The sequence below is a fragment of the Pseudopodoces humilis genome, chromosome 5 (assembly GCF_049639895.1).
Source record: "Pseudopodoces humilis isolate 2021_Gansu_Grassland_sample_001 chromosome 5, ASM4963989v1, whole genome shotgun sequence".
Classification (NCBI taxonomy): domain Eukaryota; kingdom Metazoa; phylum Chordata; class Aves; order Passeriformes; family Paridae; genus Pseudopodoces; species Pseudopodoces humilis.
In genome coordinates this window covers 61,512,015-61,529,601 of record NC_142204.1, presented here as the reverse complement: position 1 = coordinate 61,529,601, position 17,587 = coordinate 61,512,015, and the positions used below count along the sequence as shown (strand labels likewise).

The following is a 17,587-nucleotide window of genomic DNA, read 5'->3' as shown; positions in this document are numbered from 1 at the left end:
AAAGCAAAGGAAAAGAAAAACTTATTTTTTTTCTATTTTCCAATCTATTGATTGCTGTCATCACAGAAAACACAGCAGTGTCCAAATGCATTCAGGTCTGTCTGCTGCTGACTTTGCACAATGTAGTGCATTTGCTACAATTATAAGGACAGTCTCACACATTGAAGGAGACAGACTGGAAATAGAAAGGGAAAGATACCCAGAGATGTCTTCCAGCCTTTGAGATTCAAGCAGCTCCTCCAGTGTGATGCTCACAGAATTCCTGCCCCCAACAACCAGGCACTAAACTGGGCTTAAGTTACCACTCTTGTGCATGCAGATCCAGTAATCTAAACAATGTGTTTCCATTGAGAGCTTATTTCCAGTCTGTGTCTATAAATAAGATTTTTTTGAACACAAACACATCCATTTTGCTTTGCTGCTGCAGAACTGGACTCTGCAGAGTGGGGGCTAATTGGAAATGTTCCCATCTATTTCAGGTGTGTATGTCACCATCAGGGACTCCCTAGCCACAAAGTTCCTACATCATATAGAAATGTTAATTCCATCATTCCCTGTATTATCACATTACCTCTTCGTTAACCATAGCTCAGAGAGGTTAGATATCCAGGCAGGCATTAAGGCCATTTTACAAGTCCCAGTGTTCAGCTCAATGAACTGCAGTTCCAATGCAAGCTCTACGTATTTATAACCTCAACTTTCTGGGCATCATCTTTATTTTTCCTCCTATTGGAAAACCTACAAAGGAAATAAGTCTCTTTCCTGAAATAAGTAGAAATGTAAATATTCTATAAATATAGCTAAAGTTTATTTTGCAGAGTCACCCAGCTGTGAATGGCTCTCATTTATTTGGCAGGAAACATTGCAACAGAATTTTTTTCTGTGTATCCAGAAAATGAAAAGAGTTTTAGTTCTGGTCAACACCAAAACTGAAGTACTTGATTGATAAAAAAGCAGTGTCATGTCAAATAAAAATATGTTTACTATAAAATATCTCAATTTCAGGTGTTTTTAATGAAAGAGTTTGGAGGGGAAAAATTTTCATAACAAGCCCGTTTTGATGTGGCTGTGCTACCATTCATTAGAGCACTGAGAAAGGAGTCAAATTTCCTGATGCAGAGCAGATAAATTGTCCATTCTAGTATGCCTTAGGAGAAGCACTACCATAACATCATAGAGCAGTCTGTTATAAGATCTCATCTCACCCCAAGGAATTTTTCCCTTTTGTATAAATAATCACTTCTGGAAAATGATCAGCAGGCTTACTTGAACTTAGATATAGCACAGGAGAGATGCAGGCAGTTTGAAAGGTACCTCCAGATCAAGTGATAAATGCCTGTGCTTCCTTGCACCACGGGTTTGGTAACCCTTATTAGTGACCATTGCACTTATATTTGAAAAAAATAGATTAAAAATGGGAGCTCATACTGTGAGGTTATTGGTTGAATATAGGTATATCCTTCAGAAGTCTTCAGTTTGCAGTCTGCTACGAACTGATTTTTCTAGTTCTATTAGAATGTCTGGAGCTTTTACATTTGTCTAATAAATGGCTAAAGCATCTTGGCCTATACTTTGAAGCCAGATACTCCTATCTGTTCAGAGTAGTGATCAGATAATCCAGTTCATCCTTTTTTAATGCTCATTTTGTAAATCTCCAGAGCTAAGGTTGGGTGCTGTTTGAAACTTGAACTGCCCTATATATCATTTATCTGATGTGAGTGGAAAAATCAATAGTCATTTTGGAAAAGTGCCCTTTCTGCCTGTGACCACCTTGCTGGAACTGCAAACATTCATTCGTATTCCTGCTGCATTTCCAATACCATCTTCTTATTTCTAGTAATACCAACTTAATTTCAGGAACCTGTGGTGTGTAAAAAGAAAAAAAAAAAAAAAAGAAAAAAAACCAACTAACTAAATGAACCAATATACTGGTTAATAAAATTAGTCTAAAACCATCAGGCAATTTGAATATGGGTTCCCAAAGGTTCTAGAATGTTTTATTGCTATGGGTAAAAACTATTCAAGGGCAAAATTGAATATTAAAACCTGTTTTACAAACATGTCTTTAGTATTTAATAAATATGTAGCAGCTGGCAGAAAAGTAGAACATCCTTCTATTAAATAACAGTGGATGTGTATGTATAAGTGGGTGCATATAGTTATTTCTGTCTTATAGCAAATTTCTATTTCAAAAGATATGCAGACCTTTTATCCCTTGATATAAAAGTAGAAAACATGGCCTTGAAAGAAACAGGGATACATGGCATGACACTTTGAGTCTGTGGCAATGACTTTGAGCTTCCAGGAGGGCAATAACTTTTCCTCACTTTTTAAATGCAAAAATAGTGAGTCCTAAACATTGTTTTGGTAATTACACTCCCAGTGGATTCAGGCCAGTCTAGTTGAATAGTCTAACCCAGGCTTCCCCCATCTGTATAACAGGGACAGTAATATTTACTTACCTATCTCATGGGAGTGCTATGGAGATTAATTATTTAATGCTTGAGAAGCACTTTAAAGATTAAAATTCCTAGTTGACTACTCAATATTATTACTAAAGCAGAGCCTTGCTAATACATGCCAAAATTGGTAGTGTCCCCCCACATCTGAGCAAAGATTTATTAATAAGGTTGTTGAGCAAGTTCTCTTATAATTAAAGCTTAATTATTCTAATACAGTATTCTGGAGTAGATTTACTAATGTGGTGTAAAGTGTAGATAATTACAGCAAAACTACAGATGCATAAATATTATCCCTGTTTTGGTTCACATAAACTGGCAAGCAGACTTCCCAAAGAAGGGGCAAGCCACACCCACAAATCTTTTTCTAACATTTATTTTCACAGCTCCCTGTATTTCAATTCAGTTGACAATACTGGAAGATAAGCATCCAAAATACAAGACCTGAGAGAGCACAGCCATACCTTTGTCTCCACAACATCAGTTTTTCCTTTCCTCGTGTAATGCATATAAATAGGTAAAATAGGAATTCAGTAAAAATTACCGTGTCTCTGCAGTTTGCCCTGGGACTAAGTCCAGTCTTCTGCTGTTGCAGTGTAATATCCCAGAAAATCCCTCTCCTGCTGCTCATCTCAGTCCCTTTCATTTGCCACAGAACCCAATTAATAGCAAGACTGCATCACTGCACCTTGTTCTTACTCTGTTATCTTCCCAACGTGTCTGTGATGGTGTCCTTGCCACTGTTCCAAAGGGAACACTGTGAAGGCACACAGGAATATTCTTGTATCACCCAATCCCTGTGTCAAAGAGCTTTGCCAGTGCCCTAACTCTGTGATACCCAAGATTAAATTAACAAGGCTTCTCATGATCTCTCCTCATTGACATCAGAAATATGATGAGTGTAAATGATCACGCAGGGAGTGACACAAAAATCTGTTATTCCAACCACCAGGGAGGCAAAGACAAGCTCTGTCCTTAGAGGGACTTGCAGGTCCTGCCTCTGTCCTTGCTCCACCATTCCATGGTGCAACTCCTGGCTGATGCTTTGTGGCCCAACCACGGGGAAAGGTTAGCAGAGGTCATGGCTTCTGTCAGATTTCTTAGAGCTTCGTATTACTAGCTTGGGGAGAAAAAAAACCCAGAAAATGAAATGTGGGTTTTTGGTTTTTTACTTTGACAGTATGAGGTAACTGTGACTCTCCAACCAATGCCTAACATGTGATTTGTGTTTACTTATTAGGAACTGAATATTAAAATGTAAAATTCATTTGTTCATGCACTTCCATCTCATGATGGAGTTTTCAGATAAATTTGTCTCAGCATTCCAAAGATATCAGGTACCACAACAGCCCTGACAGCAGGTGTGGTCCCAGAGTCAGCTCTGTGTCTTCATTGCCTAAAGGTCTCCAGTCGGAAAAGTTTTCTGAAGAGACACTAAACTGCTTCTGCAGCTTCCACCCTAAGCAGAACAGGACTTATTCATGAGCTTTGTGACTGAGTTCAAACCTAGTGTTTTGCTTAAGATCCTGCTCTCACTTGTAGAGTGAGGATCCCAGTGCCCATCAGAAACAACTTTCTAGGATCATGTCATACACAGTTAAAATGCTCTGAATTCCTCACATATTAAGTAAATTTTATTTATTATCTACATGCTTTTAATAATGACAGCTATTTGTTGACCTGACTGAATGCAATGCCTGCTGTTAATGCCCATTTTAGCTGTGATAATTAATAATTTTAATATTTAACTTTAATTATGTGTGTAATATCCAACTCTTAAATTATTCAGTCTCTGCAGAATGTTTTTCATTAATACCACACATTTTATTAACATATTTATGAACACCTTTTATGACTTAATGTGGCTTAATTCTATTAATAAAAACTAATTTGAAAGTCATTATCTTCTTTAATTATACAGTAACTTCCTGTGTAGTTTTTCCAGTTCCAACAGGGCTGTGAGAGAGAACTGCTGAGGTTTCTCCAGTTCTACTCTGCTGCCTGACCACACAGAAAAAAATAAAACCTTCTTTGTTGACAGGATGAGCATTGCCTGAGTAGCTCTGATCTGATAAATATGTGAGATGCTCAGCACTTCAAAAAGGGCACCAAACCACCTGGAGGACCTATTGATTGATAATGTGTGGCTGGAGCAGCATCACTCAAGACTGGTACTTAAGCTGTCCGCAGACTTTGATACAACATTGACATAGGAGTGAGGAGCTTCCTGTGAAGGGTAAAAGCCCCATGCAGGCTGCTGCTCTTCACTTCAGCTCTTTCAGTCTTAGTAATCCTGCAACATTTATGCAGATGGATTAAGCTGATTCAAGGAAAAATCTAATTTACCAAGTGTTACAACCTGTCCCTGGAGGCAAGGGTAACTGCAGTGCTTGTTAATAGATCCCTTGGGGGGATTAGCGTGAAGGAACACTGAATGATCAGTATTTATAAATATATATATGTATATAAATATAAATAGATACAGGGTTTATTTTAGAACAATTTGGTTGAAATTAAAAGCAGGTATGTAGCCATTTTTATTATTTTACCTATAGTAATATATCAGTGTAAAAGCATAAAAATATCACTTAAGAAAATGAGGGAGGAAGGGAGGAAGGGAGGAAGGGAGGAAGGAAGCTTGGTTCTAAGGCATGACAGCTGTCTCTCACATCATTGTAGTTGAGCCAGTTATGCCCCATCAGAAGGGATGAATAATTTGAATGTCCTGATACTTTCCCTAGAAGGGTTTTACAGTTGAGCCAGTTGTGTAAGGGAGGACATTGGCATGACAAAAAGTATTACCCCACCTCACAGGATCTGCTTCTTATCAGCTTCTTCTCTTATCTGGCTCAAAATCCAGCTTGTCCCTAAACAAACATTTGTGCCCACCTGCTCTGCTCCTGGGCTGTGACCTTGCACATCCTCAGCAAAGCACCTGTTGCTTTTGCAGATGGACAATTGTTTGAGTCATTAACCATCAGCATTTCTGTCTTGCACACCAAGTTTGCTCAGACTGATGATCACAATGATTTGAATATTTAGTTTATAGGACTGTTTATTAGAATCATATCTATGGAATAATCTAAACTGGGTGTTGGAATGAGAGGTAAACTGTGTACCCATAACCATCTGGCCTTAAGATTTACAGCCAGAAGACTATTACAGTAAATTAGTAAACTGATTTACTACATTAATTTACCTGTTTCTAAAATACAACCTTCTTATAGGTGTGGCTCCTTATTTTTTCCCCTCTCCCATCCTGTGCTTTGGATAGCTTTTTTCTGCATAGAAAAATTACCCTTTTTTATTCTTGCAGTTGTAAGGGCAGTGTCAAAGTCTCAACCCTGTTGTAAGGTTAGAGTGATGCTGTAGAAAGCCAAATGATGCAGAGCTTAGGCACTATTACAAAATCACAGTGAATTGTTTATGGATGCAATTTATATTTAAGGGGTGAACAGTGGCAGAGTAACCAAGAAAGGGCTAAAGCAGCACCCCAGGATCATCCCAGACAATCCAGGCCACCTGCTCTCCATGGCAGAAAGTCTGAGTGTTTCTGAATTCATTAGTTATCTCCTGTGTCAGCTGAAAGGTGTCAGGGCACTTACTTGCAGTAGCCTGTGTTTTCTAAAAAGGACCTGATATGGGGTGATGGGTGTAAATCTCTGTGCTCATCCACTCAGCTTTGATCCACAGCCTCCAAAGGGTTTCCTGTAAGGAACTCCCCAGCATTGGTTGTGTACATGTTCAACAGAAGAACAGACATCTATTTCCAGAGATCTTCTGAGACACCTCTCCCTCTGACTCTGCAAGGCAATTAAATTATTATCTCAAGTGGTAAGGACAGTAAAATACTGGTGAAACAGTGCCATAATTAAAGAACCAACTCAGGGAAAGGGATTTACTGATGATGCCCTGGTTATAATAATGTAGGATCAAAACCAGTGCAGAATAATAATAGGAACCCTCCAAGTGAGATCAATTGCTTCCCATGTTTCTTTTTTAGCCATACTTAAAGACTACATTACATAAAAAAGTGAAAAGCGCTTTTATCCATAGTGCTTGCTACAGATTAAAGCAAACACAAATCAATGTGTGTGGCTTTCTTTTTTCAAGAAAACATTCACCATTTTTCTAAAGAATTTTTAAACTTTTTTCCTTGCAGTATAAAGTTTTGCCCTCTCTTACCAAAGTTTAAATTTTCCCTTTTTCTCTGTTCCCTTAGCTCCAATGCCAAGTAAGATCATCTCCTGAGCTTCTGTAGACTTGGTCTTCCAAGCATAACTAACAATCTGCTCTTTCTGAAGTGTTGCAATAATTCTAAAATTAGATCTCTGAACATGAAAGCACTTCTCTAACAAACCTCTAAGCAGAGTACAGAAAAGGTGATGAAAGTGAATTTTACCTGAGATGAGATCATTCAAAGTCTCATTAAATGGCTCTTGCAAAAACTTTATGAACACTGTGTCTGCTGCAAAAATATTTAGGGCATCTTCCATTTAATATCTAGGTAAAGTATACAATGGAAGATGGATATAATGAGCCCAAAGGAACTAAACAGTTGATCATCAGTAATGACCAGGAACATGAAAAGAAGTAGGGTAAAGAAGTCTGAGTATCGGTGGCACTAAGACCTGAGACAAGCAGGATATAGAGTTGTGCTTCCCAGTGTTGGAATAGGTCAGTGGCTGAATTTTTTGGATATAAAATTAAACATTTCGAGTGTCCAGAGGAGATAGAAATATTCATCACTTACACTACACTTACATTCATACCTCTTGTTCCTGTGAACATCTGCAGAAGCCATGCCACCAATAGCTCCATGTAATAGGAATAGTGGCCACCTTTTCTAGTATTAGGCCAGTGACAAAACCAAAAATGCACACTGACTTTGGGGACAGAAAAACTAGGTCTGGCATTGTTTCATACACCAAATATCAGTCCTTTTTAATGGGTCATTCTGCTCTTTTGAAAATGCCAAGCACAAAATTTAGAAGTGAAAGCTGTCAGGACTCAGATGCATGTTTGTGATTTGTAAACTAACTCTGATTACCGTGAGCAACCATCCTCAAACTTTGGAAAAAGTTTGTGGAGCCAAAAAAACTAATTACTAAAAAGTAGAAAGATTCCACTCTTGAGCAAGGCTACATTTAAAGTTATATTTATAAGGTAATCTAAACATTCAGTCACCATGACATTGCTGAGTACGAGCAGGCAAGTGGTATAATAAATATGGCTACATTGTGATATTAAATAATTAGATTAGGCTTTCATTATATCAGAAACAAGACTTCAAAATACTCAACTGCATGTGTGAGAAAGGATTAGTTCATATACTAAAATAACCGAGTACAATCTGGGTTTATTTTGATAAATGTATATGGCATGTATCTAATTCCTATACATAGAATTAATATTTTACACCCATATCACGCTACCATCTTACCTTTGTGAAGCATAAGAGCAGTAGTATTGATGGAAGGTTTATCCCACCTGGATGTGCCCACAGTGACTGACCTAATGAAACACCATATCATAGCAGAAGGTGCCTAAACCCATTGGTGTTTTCTTCCAGGGCTACTGGTATTCAGGGATCTGAATGTGGATAAGTTCAGCGGAAGGGGAGACAAGCAAAGTGTAATTTTAAGCCAAGAAAAGGGCAATTTGTGAGAAAACATTTGCATAGCACATTGAATAATTAACAGGAATTACAATTTATAGCTAGAAGTTCAGGCAGGATGTAAGGTGGGGGCAGAGCCCATTGCCACTCACTTCCTGGGAGAGGCTGGAGGAAAGGGTGGCAGATTGTGTCACATTTCCATAAGGCTGATAGTTGAACAGAAAGTACCAAGAGCTTTTCTAACCATGAAATCTTAAGAGAACCATTTATTTCAGGAGACAAAGGGTGCTGTGTGTTTGGACTGTGGAAGTGTCAGGATAAAAGATTAAAGATTTTTTATATATTCTGAAATATCCCTCCTTAGAGAGCATTAAAGAAAAGCTTCAGGAGACCAATGCAATCAGGAACATCAAAGACATGTCAAGCTATAATGAGAAAGACCCAAATGCATTCCGGGTGTAGCACTGCCAACATAAGTGGATACTCACCAGGGGACAGTTTGTCTCATTTTTGTTATTAGCAGCATCTGTAAGAACTGCTTGCCACCTCCTGGCAATACATAATTTCAGACAAAAAGATGGGGGGAAGAATAAAACACATATTTTTTATTCAATCAAACCCTCTTTGATTCCCTAGGAAAATAATTCTGGGAAGATATGAGAACAGCTGCTTAGACATTTCAGAAAACACTTCATTCAGACTAATGAAAGTGTTCAAAGCTTTAATATATTGTATATTATTAATATAATTTCAAAATTAAAAAGGCCTTGAGATTTTATTGTACTTAAGTAATAAAATGTGATGTAATTTCTACTCTTACTACTAAATATTCAAAATATTAATATTAGTACTTTATGGATAATTATATCTGATGAAAAATCACATGTCCTTCTTAAATTACTAAACAATTACCTAAAATATTTTGATCCTAAGGGAGAACCTAGCCACAAATCAGAGGTCCATGGACAGAGCTCACCTCTCTATTAGGACTAAAGCCAGGGTTCTTTTTCTCACGGTTCAGCCATCAGAAAGCACTGGATCCAGGTAGAACAGTTAAGACAGCATCAAATAGACTCATGAGAGTAGTATCCTCATTTCCACTCCATTGAATGTGTGAGAGCTGACAGACCAAAACAAACAATTCATGTATGTGGCAGCTCTACATCAAATAAAAAAACCTTTAAACAGAACACTTCTGCTCCTGATGTTTTCCCTGTGTCACTCTTCCCCTAAAATGGCTGTGTTCATCTCCCACTTGTCCTCCCACACTGAAGATCCTGTGTCTGTGGTGGCTCTTACTCAGTTAACAATTTACTCCTTTGCCTGTGAGTGAGTGAAGCCAGTCGTAGGTGAGTAATTCTTATACATCCCATGGAGATGTGCCACCAACTTGTGGCACAGTAACTTGTGGAAACTAAAAGCCACCCAGTAAACACCTACTAAATTACACCAAATGTAATGCCATCACGGTGACAGATTATAGTGCTGCTCCCAGCTCATTTGTCTTGTCTAAATTAGTAGGTCAAGGGAGATTTTCACCCTTCAAAGAAGGAAGGCAGGCATCTATTAGTGTTCAGTGAGAGGTATACTTTTGAAAAGCAATTTCTCTCACAGTAAGGATTTTATCAGTGGTCACAAAGTCAGAAGCAAGTTTAAAACTATACTGTTCCTAAATCTCTCCAGCAGTTGCAATTGAGTGCAATATTCTTCTCTTCTGCTTGCAAGTTGTTTGGGCATTAGTAGTTCATGCTCTGTTAAACAAATACTGCTTACAGTTCCTCCCAGAGGTGAAGGAAGAAAAAAGTAAAACCAGTGCTCTGTCTCTGGTTTATTATGTTTACAAAATGCTTTGAGATATAGAATAACAGACAGTAAAAGTAGGTTATGTTCCCAATTAACATAAAGATTTTATAAAAAGCCTTAGACCAACAGAAAAATAATATTCAGAAATATTAATAACTCTCTCAAAAAGGTAGCTAGAAACTGAGTATAATCATGAAAATAAATTACTAGTTTAACTGCTCTGCAGGATAAAATTTTATATTTTTCTCCTGTTTATATTTGTTATGGAGTAGCAATCATTTTAGTGCTGGTTGAACAAGTCCAAATGAGCCCTTACATCTTGAACACAGCTCTTTAAAAGGTTTTTCTTCTGAGCAACAAATTACTTACATTCCTGCACTTTGCTCTACTCTAGTAATTTTTGTATTTTTCCATGATGTTCAGACATTAGAGGGAAGTTTCCTACAATACCCTCACATGAGTATTCTCCTCACTAGCCAGTGACATATTGCAACAATGGCTTATTGACATTAATGTCTACCAAGGCTGAGGACAACTTTCTATATAATGTCATTTCATTCAAAAGAAAAGCAGCTTAGGCTGGGTTTGGCTGTCACAGACTGATGGTACTTAAACCTAAAAGAAAGTAATTTTCTTCTTACTTGCAAGTGTTATATTGCCAAAAAATATAAATGATAGTTTTATTACATGGCACCATTGTTCCATAACCACTGGAAACACAACCTATATATAGGTGTCTTCCCAGGAAGTATTTTGAACATAGTACAGCCAGTGACCCACCTGGGATTGTCCCACAGCCAAACTTAAAAAGCTGTGGCTACATGTTTTCTTGCTTAGTTGGTCAAGTTGTTTTTTACTTAGGGTTTTCTGGGGAAGAGATAAAATCCAGTAATGCATATAATATGGCATGTGCCAGTTTATAGACACCTATACTTATGTATCAGTATATGTAAGAGATAGGCTGATTCACTTTTGTTGAAGTATATTCTAATCCATCATCATTCCTCACTACAACATTTGGTTGTTTTTTCATCCCCTTTAAAAAATAAAGTAGGAGAAATTTTGTCATCTCCAGGGAATAAAGCAGTAGGCCACTAACCCCCAGGTCTCCTCTCCAGAGCATCCCACAAATAACTGGTATCATATTATCCTTTGTGCCTCAGAGGAGCCACAAGATGTGTTTGCTACCTTGATTTTGAATGGTGCCCCCCTGGTTTGTCCTCCTGGAGGAGAAACAGCTGATTTGAGCATAGCGGTACATTTTCCACAGCGGCAGTCTTGTTACCCAAAAGCATCTTGCTGCTCCCGGCTGTTTGGTGTTTTTACTGGTGTGCAGCTGATACTACCCAAAGTAACAGGCTATTTCTCACAGCCTAACACAAGATTGGATAATGGCCCACTGCTCTTCACTGCCACTGAAAAACTGTGAAAAACATCTCATGGACAACTAGGAAAGAAGATTGTAGTTCAGACAAATACGTTGGTCCAACCCTTGGCACCACCTCTACCCTGGGTAGGAGTGACAATGCCATGAAAAGTATAAACTTAATTCTCCAAAGCTCAAGGTGGCTTCTTCAGAGTTGGCTCAGGTACCTTGCTGGTGCACATAGGCAGCTTTATGCTGAGTCCCAGGATAGTTTTAGTGATTTGGACTCTGTACACAGTTCCTGGCTCAAGTATTAAATACAATGAGACCCCCTGGATTTCAGATTGAAGAAGAGCCAGGGTGGGGTCTGTGCTTCCCCCATCAGGCACATGTTGTGGTCCTGTACCAGGCTGGTGGTGCAGAACAAAAGTAAAGAACAAGCCCATCAAAGTCAATGCTTTTTGTAGGCAGGCTCCTAGGAGCTGATCACTCTACATGCACGAGTCTTCCTCTTATTTTTTCTTGCTAGAGTGCCAAGCTGGGAGCAGATGGTACATTAGTCACCCTTAACTGGAGGGTAAGAAAGTGTGATTTCTTTTTTTTTTAAATTCAGTTGAGACCCTCAGCCCATTTAGATTCCCAGCTCAGTGTTTATTTGTCTTACACAGAACTTGTACTTTCTACCCCTCTCAAATGCTAATCCTCTCCACACATATGCTCATTATGCAAAAGCATATGACAAACACCATCTGGGAAAATAAATAGCTCCTCAGCTAACTGTGCTGCTCCCTCCCTTTACGTCACCCACCTCACTATTGTCTCTCCTATTTTTATCTGCAAGACAGCAATCACTCAATACAGCTATTAACTTAACAGTGCTGTCTTAGTCAAGCAAGCTGCATATCCCAGGCTGGGCAGTAGAATCTACTGCATTTTTCGAGACAATGTGTATCTCCATGATAATTTGAAAGCAGCTATAGCACTGAGAAAAATGCATGTTACTTTTTTAAAGGGCAGTTGATATCACTGAGAGATATTAGTCCTGACCTGAAGAAGTCCACACTCGTTTTTTAGCTAGAAGGTTACATTTTCTCCCCCATAAAATATGCAGCTCTCGCCACAAGTTCTACCTCGTTTCCATGGATTCCTGAGACAGTCCTTCATCTCTGACAGATTATTCCTCATACTGTTCAAAGCCAGGCAATGGAGCTAAATAGGGAATGACATTAGCCAAGTTCAGTGATTTCTCTAACCTCTAAGTAGACGGGTAAGAATAGGAGCCATGCTGTCATTAATCACGATGAATTTGTTTTCTGCCAGAAGGTTAATCAAAAGAAATGAGGATGTATATGCAAGAGAAAGGCATCCCAGAATATTCTGGTTTGGATTAGGAAAATCATCGTGAATCAGCAAAGGAGACATTTATTTAGCTAAATTAAACAGGATCTGCACAATCCAACCATATTGTGTTGAGGCTAAGTAACCAGGAGAAATTCAAAATGCACAACCAGGAGACTCAGCAGCTGACACTGTGATATAAAGGCAGAGCTGTGTAAGTACCCTGTAAGAATTGTGGGGCCATAAACACTGCAATACTATATCTGTTCAGAAAAAATATGAGACAGAATTCAATGATGACCTTATCTAAGCTACAAATTCTTGTCAATTATTATATGCTTGTAGGGACATGTTTAATAGATGGCAGAAAGTCCTTCTCATTTGTCCTCAGAGACAGCACTGATATTGCCCAGCTAAGAAATCCATTATACAGCTACAAAAGAAGCTATTTGATTTCATGAGCATGTGCCTTTATTATTTTAAGAATAATTTAACATAGGCAGAGGAAAGCAGAATCTGTATTAAAAAAAGACCAAGGTTTCTAGCATTTGCAGTTAACAGCTTTGTGGTTCTTGTGTCTCCTGTACTTTTTTTTTTTTAATTTTTTTTTGGTGGAGAAATTATTTTTGGTTTTCTCCCTACTGGTTTCCAGAATTGAGGGAGTTTCACCTCACCTGAAACAGAGGGGTTTAAGGCTGGTACATGGTTCGGGTATCAGTGTTGCTCCCAATACATGTGCCTGTGCAATACACTCTGTGCTGCTACGCCCTTAACTCTCTTCTCTTTGTTGTTAAAACAGACGAACCAAACTCCTGGAGTGCTCCCTCTGCCACCTCCCCAGGTCTGCCGGAAGTAGCTCTTTCCCTCGACGACATAATCTCACCATTATCTTCATCACACATAGCCCCACCCTCTGACCCTTCTCACCAGATAAGCCCAGAGCCAACATGGGATATCAAGAGGGAACACGATGTAAGGAAACCAAAGGAGCTTTCGGTGAACGGTCACAAAAAGAAAAGGTTAGGAGAACAAAGAGAAAGGTCAGCAAGTCCTAAAAAGGTAGACAGGTCAAAGCACGAAGAGGCTTCTTGGAAAGGATATTCAGAAGGCAAAAATAAGACCACTGATGGTGGCAGGCCCACCTCAGACAGCAAAGTGGTGGGACACAGCGTTATGATCGAGGCTGGTGCAAGAGAGCACATGTGTGCTGGAACCAGTGATGAACAGTTTGGGAGGCTGAGGAAGCCAGAAAGCAAGAGAGGAGGATCTCTTAGCAAAAAAGAAGATCACAGATCCACAAACACCAGTGAGAAGAAGTCAGCTGCAGCACCTGACCATGTCAAGATCGATACAGGAGCTACCAAGACATACAGTAGCAACCGCTGCGGCTCACCTGGAAGTGATATGGACCACAGCCAGAGGGACCCTGATGGGAAACCCAGCGAGTTCCCCAGGAAGGGACATCTCCACTCCATTAGCACTCGCAGCACCAACACCGCAGTTCGAAAGGCAACGGTCTCTCCAGGGCCGTGGAAAATCCCTGGCTCAGACAAGCTACCGAGTGTCCTGAAGTCTGGTACTTCTGCCATGAGCAGATAAGCAAGGGACTGTTGCCCTCTAACTGTCTCAAACTGACGCAGAACATTCTTCTTAGTTTTTGTCTCACATTGGTTTGTTTTAATTTATTTTAACTATCACACATATACACAAAGCATTGAGGAATGAAAACATTAGTGTGTAATTCCATGACAATGTGCACAGTATCTAATAAGTTCAAAAGCATAAAGTCAACACAGAGATTTAAAATCGACCCTAAAGTCCCAGTTCCATTTTAGGGACTTTGGCAGCTATGGAAGAAACCAAAACAATATGAAGGACAGTACATCAGAGAAGGATAGTGCAGTGTAGCTTTAGCATTTTTTTCCCACTGCATGAAGGACTTGGATTTCATTCAAACTTTATATCAAGAAACTGGAACAAGTTAGAGCAATCACAAACTGGAACATCGCCTTAAATAAAACTGCACGGAGCAAGCTGAAACCGAGAGAGGATCTTTTCATGGAGCTAAAATGTTGTAAATAAATTGTTCTCGACATATCTAGACAGGGGTTAAAGGGTTTCTTTAAAGCATCGTTTGGAACTGTACACCCATGACACATCTCCACTGTTAACGCTTTGGGATAGTCCACGTGGTACCCTGTAGCATAGTTCACTGGGCGCTACGGGAGGAGTGGGGAATCCAGTGGATTAGTTTCTGTGATACCATTTCTACTGCCATTTTTGTGAACAAACCATGTTTCTGTACATTGGAAAGGAGTTAAGGTGGAGTTGTATTTGCAAATTATTATCAAAAGTGATTTATTACAGGTTCCCCAAGTCCTGCGAGGTAGCACACAAACCAATTGGTCAGGCTCAAACCCCAGGCATCTGCAAGGCCCTTGCAACGAAAGGAAGAGTGCTACAGAGAAAAAGCTGCAGTTTCCTTAAGGAAAGGCCTTTCCTTCCTGCAGAAGATGATAGCATCACTTATCAACAGTGCTATGTTTCATACCTATCCACATTTACTTAGGACACTCTCATCTCTCATCCCCTCAGTTTGGCAGAGCAGGTGCCTTTCAGGCACACGTCAACAATAATTAGACTGCTTTCTGAAACACAGTTGTTGGTGTCCTCATTCAGTAAATTCAGTATTTTTCCATTTTTAAAATGATTTCCATTTTACCATTTTTTTCCCTATCTCCATTTTTTTTCTTTTTGTTTTTATCTTTCTTGCTTCTCTGTTTTGAATTTTAAGCCTTAAGTGCCAGGTAAACATTCCAGTCTGCCTTCACAGGAAATAACTCCGAGTTCAGTCAACCAGTCATAATCCTGTTTCAAAATGTGTGTGTGTCTGTGTAAATGTGCATATGCTTATTCGTCTGTCAAAATTAAAACAAAATCCTGGGCAATAATACATTGGTAATTAAAAAAAATCATAAAGCTAAGTACTGTCAAAAATTTGTATTTAAAATTATTGTTCACTAGCAATCTTAGTTCCTCACATGCTCTGCTGAAAAACTAGATTGAGATTGGCTTTGTTCCAAGAAATTAGCACATTAATGTATGTCTCAAACATTGCACTGGACTGAGAAATTTATAGACATGTTTCTTCCTGTCCAATTATTTGAAAAGCCTCAAGTCAAGGATTTTGCAGCTTTCAAACATTTTTTTTTAGAAAGAAAAATCCATTTATAATTTCTAAAAAAGCACAAATCCATGTAGCTGTTTATAAAACTCTTATTTAATGGAAAAAAAAAATCTTTATCCCCTGAACTAGAATCCAATATAATTTGCCATTAATTTATTGAATCTGATTTTGGACAATGCTTCTGTAGTGTAGATGCACGTCCCGGTATCTTATTTTTATGTATAAAGAAAGCAAACAATGAAATCTGAAAAACAGTTGAGATTATGCTTGCATAAACTCTAATTTGCACAGTTCACAGCTACTCCTTGTGCAGTAATTGCTTTATGCGGCTGTAATTGATAACCTGTGAAGACAGCACATCATCTAAACCCCATTCCAAATAATATTTCTGTGTAGTGTTAGCTGTGAATTTACCTTGTACAGCTCTATCTCTATAAATATAATTCCATGTATTAATAGTCACAGAAAGGCTGTAAGTGAGCAACTATTTTTATGAAACGCACCACTATGGATAAATTAACTTTTACAGAAATCTTGTTTACTGTATGATATTCTAAACCACTGTCAAATAAAATATATATCCAAAAATCTTTCATTTTTTCAATTGTATACAGTTTGTGTTAATTTTGAGTAACAGCCCTCAGCGTTACCCTGAGAAACAATCAAGTTTATGAGGTGACACAGACACAGGAAAACCTCTTCCAGTTGGAGAAGCCTAAATTCTTATTCCCCTTCCAACCCCAGGAGACACAGGACCAGGGTGGCCAGACTCCCAGCAGTGAGAAACAACTTCTGAGAGCACACCACATATACAGAATTAACCTGAGCATAACCCATATTTACCTCAGATATTGAGCAGTTATAACTAGCCCTAGAAAGGTTTTGTTGACAAGCTCTGTGAAGGGGGCATAATTACATTTTCAATTTATTTTACAGAAAAAAAGTCTCAAAAAACATCATAATGGTGTAAAAATGTTGGTAAACAGACAGCTTCTTTTGGGACCAAATCCACTCATCATTAAATGTTCCTTACCTGCAGTTAGGGAAAATAAATCATCGGTTTATAGACTCTAGACACTGTAAGATGTCTACCTGGAAAACAAGCAATATTTTTCACACAAATATGAAATTTTTAAATATAAGTACTCCCTATATCCTTAAAATATAATTTTCTTCAAAAAATGATAATTTGCCTTCATACAGCCTGAGACAACTGCAGAATCTTGTTTTTTCAGATTTATATTCCCCAGAGAAAATTTCAACCAGCTGAACTAATAAAATAATTTTGCATTACAGTAAACACATAGAAAATATGAAGCATCTTTAATACTCAAAAACTGATGTTGCTTAAATAGCCACTATTTTCATGGTTGGAAATCTGGGTGTGTGCCTGGTTCAGACCCAGTGGTACCACAGGGAAGTGTGCTGAAGCCATATGGCTTCATCCAGTCTAACCTTTTGTTAGTAACATGTCTTTTGTCTTCTAAACATAGTAGTACAACATTTGCATTGCACTGTTGTTATTATGACACCTTTTAATATCTCTTTTTCATACCTATGCTACATCAATTCTTTGATGCAGATTCTCTGCTCCAAACTGCAGTGGAACAGTGTAAGTAAACCTGCCAGCCTGTGATCACCAATGTACATTTGGGCAGGAGTTTTGACAAAAAACACCACAGACAGATTTCAGTGCAGCCCTTTTCTTAAGCAAATGTGCTTAAATGGGCTCTGGAGCTCACTACTTCTCCAGGTACTTCTCTGCCTTAGGCTGTTCACACAAACTGCAGAGCCTGGAAGAGCAGACCTTCAAACAA

The 17,587-nt window shown here is 38.6% G+C and overlaps 1 protein-coding gene across 13 annotated transcripts in view; it reads left to right on the top strand.

Annotated features, from left to right (window-relative positions):
- Nucleotides 1–16,358, top strand: part of MAGI2 (membrane associated guanylate kinase, WW and PDZ domain containing 2) — a 708,943-nt gene extending 692,585 nt beyond the window's left edge. For 10 of the 13 annotated variants that reach the window (XM_014255224.2, XM_088054941.1, XM_005526021.3 and 7 more), the window contains one exon: nucleotides 13,383–16,358. In XM_014255224.2, the coding sequence (XP_014110699.2) occupies nucleotides 13,383–14,182 (800 nt within the window). In that variant the 3' untranslated portion in view covers nucleotides 14,183–16,358. The remainder of the gene's footprint in view (nucleotides 1–13,382) is intronic. The other 3 variants (XM_088054945.1, XM_088054946.1, XM_088054943.1) reach the window with 1 other exon arrangement.
- Nucleotides 16,359–17,587: the final 1,229 nt, after the last annotated feature.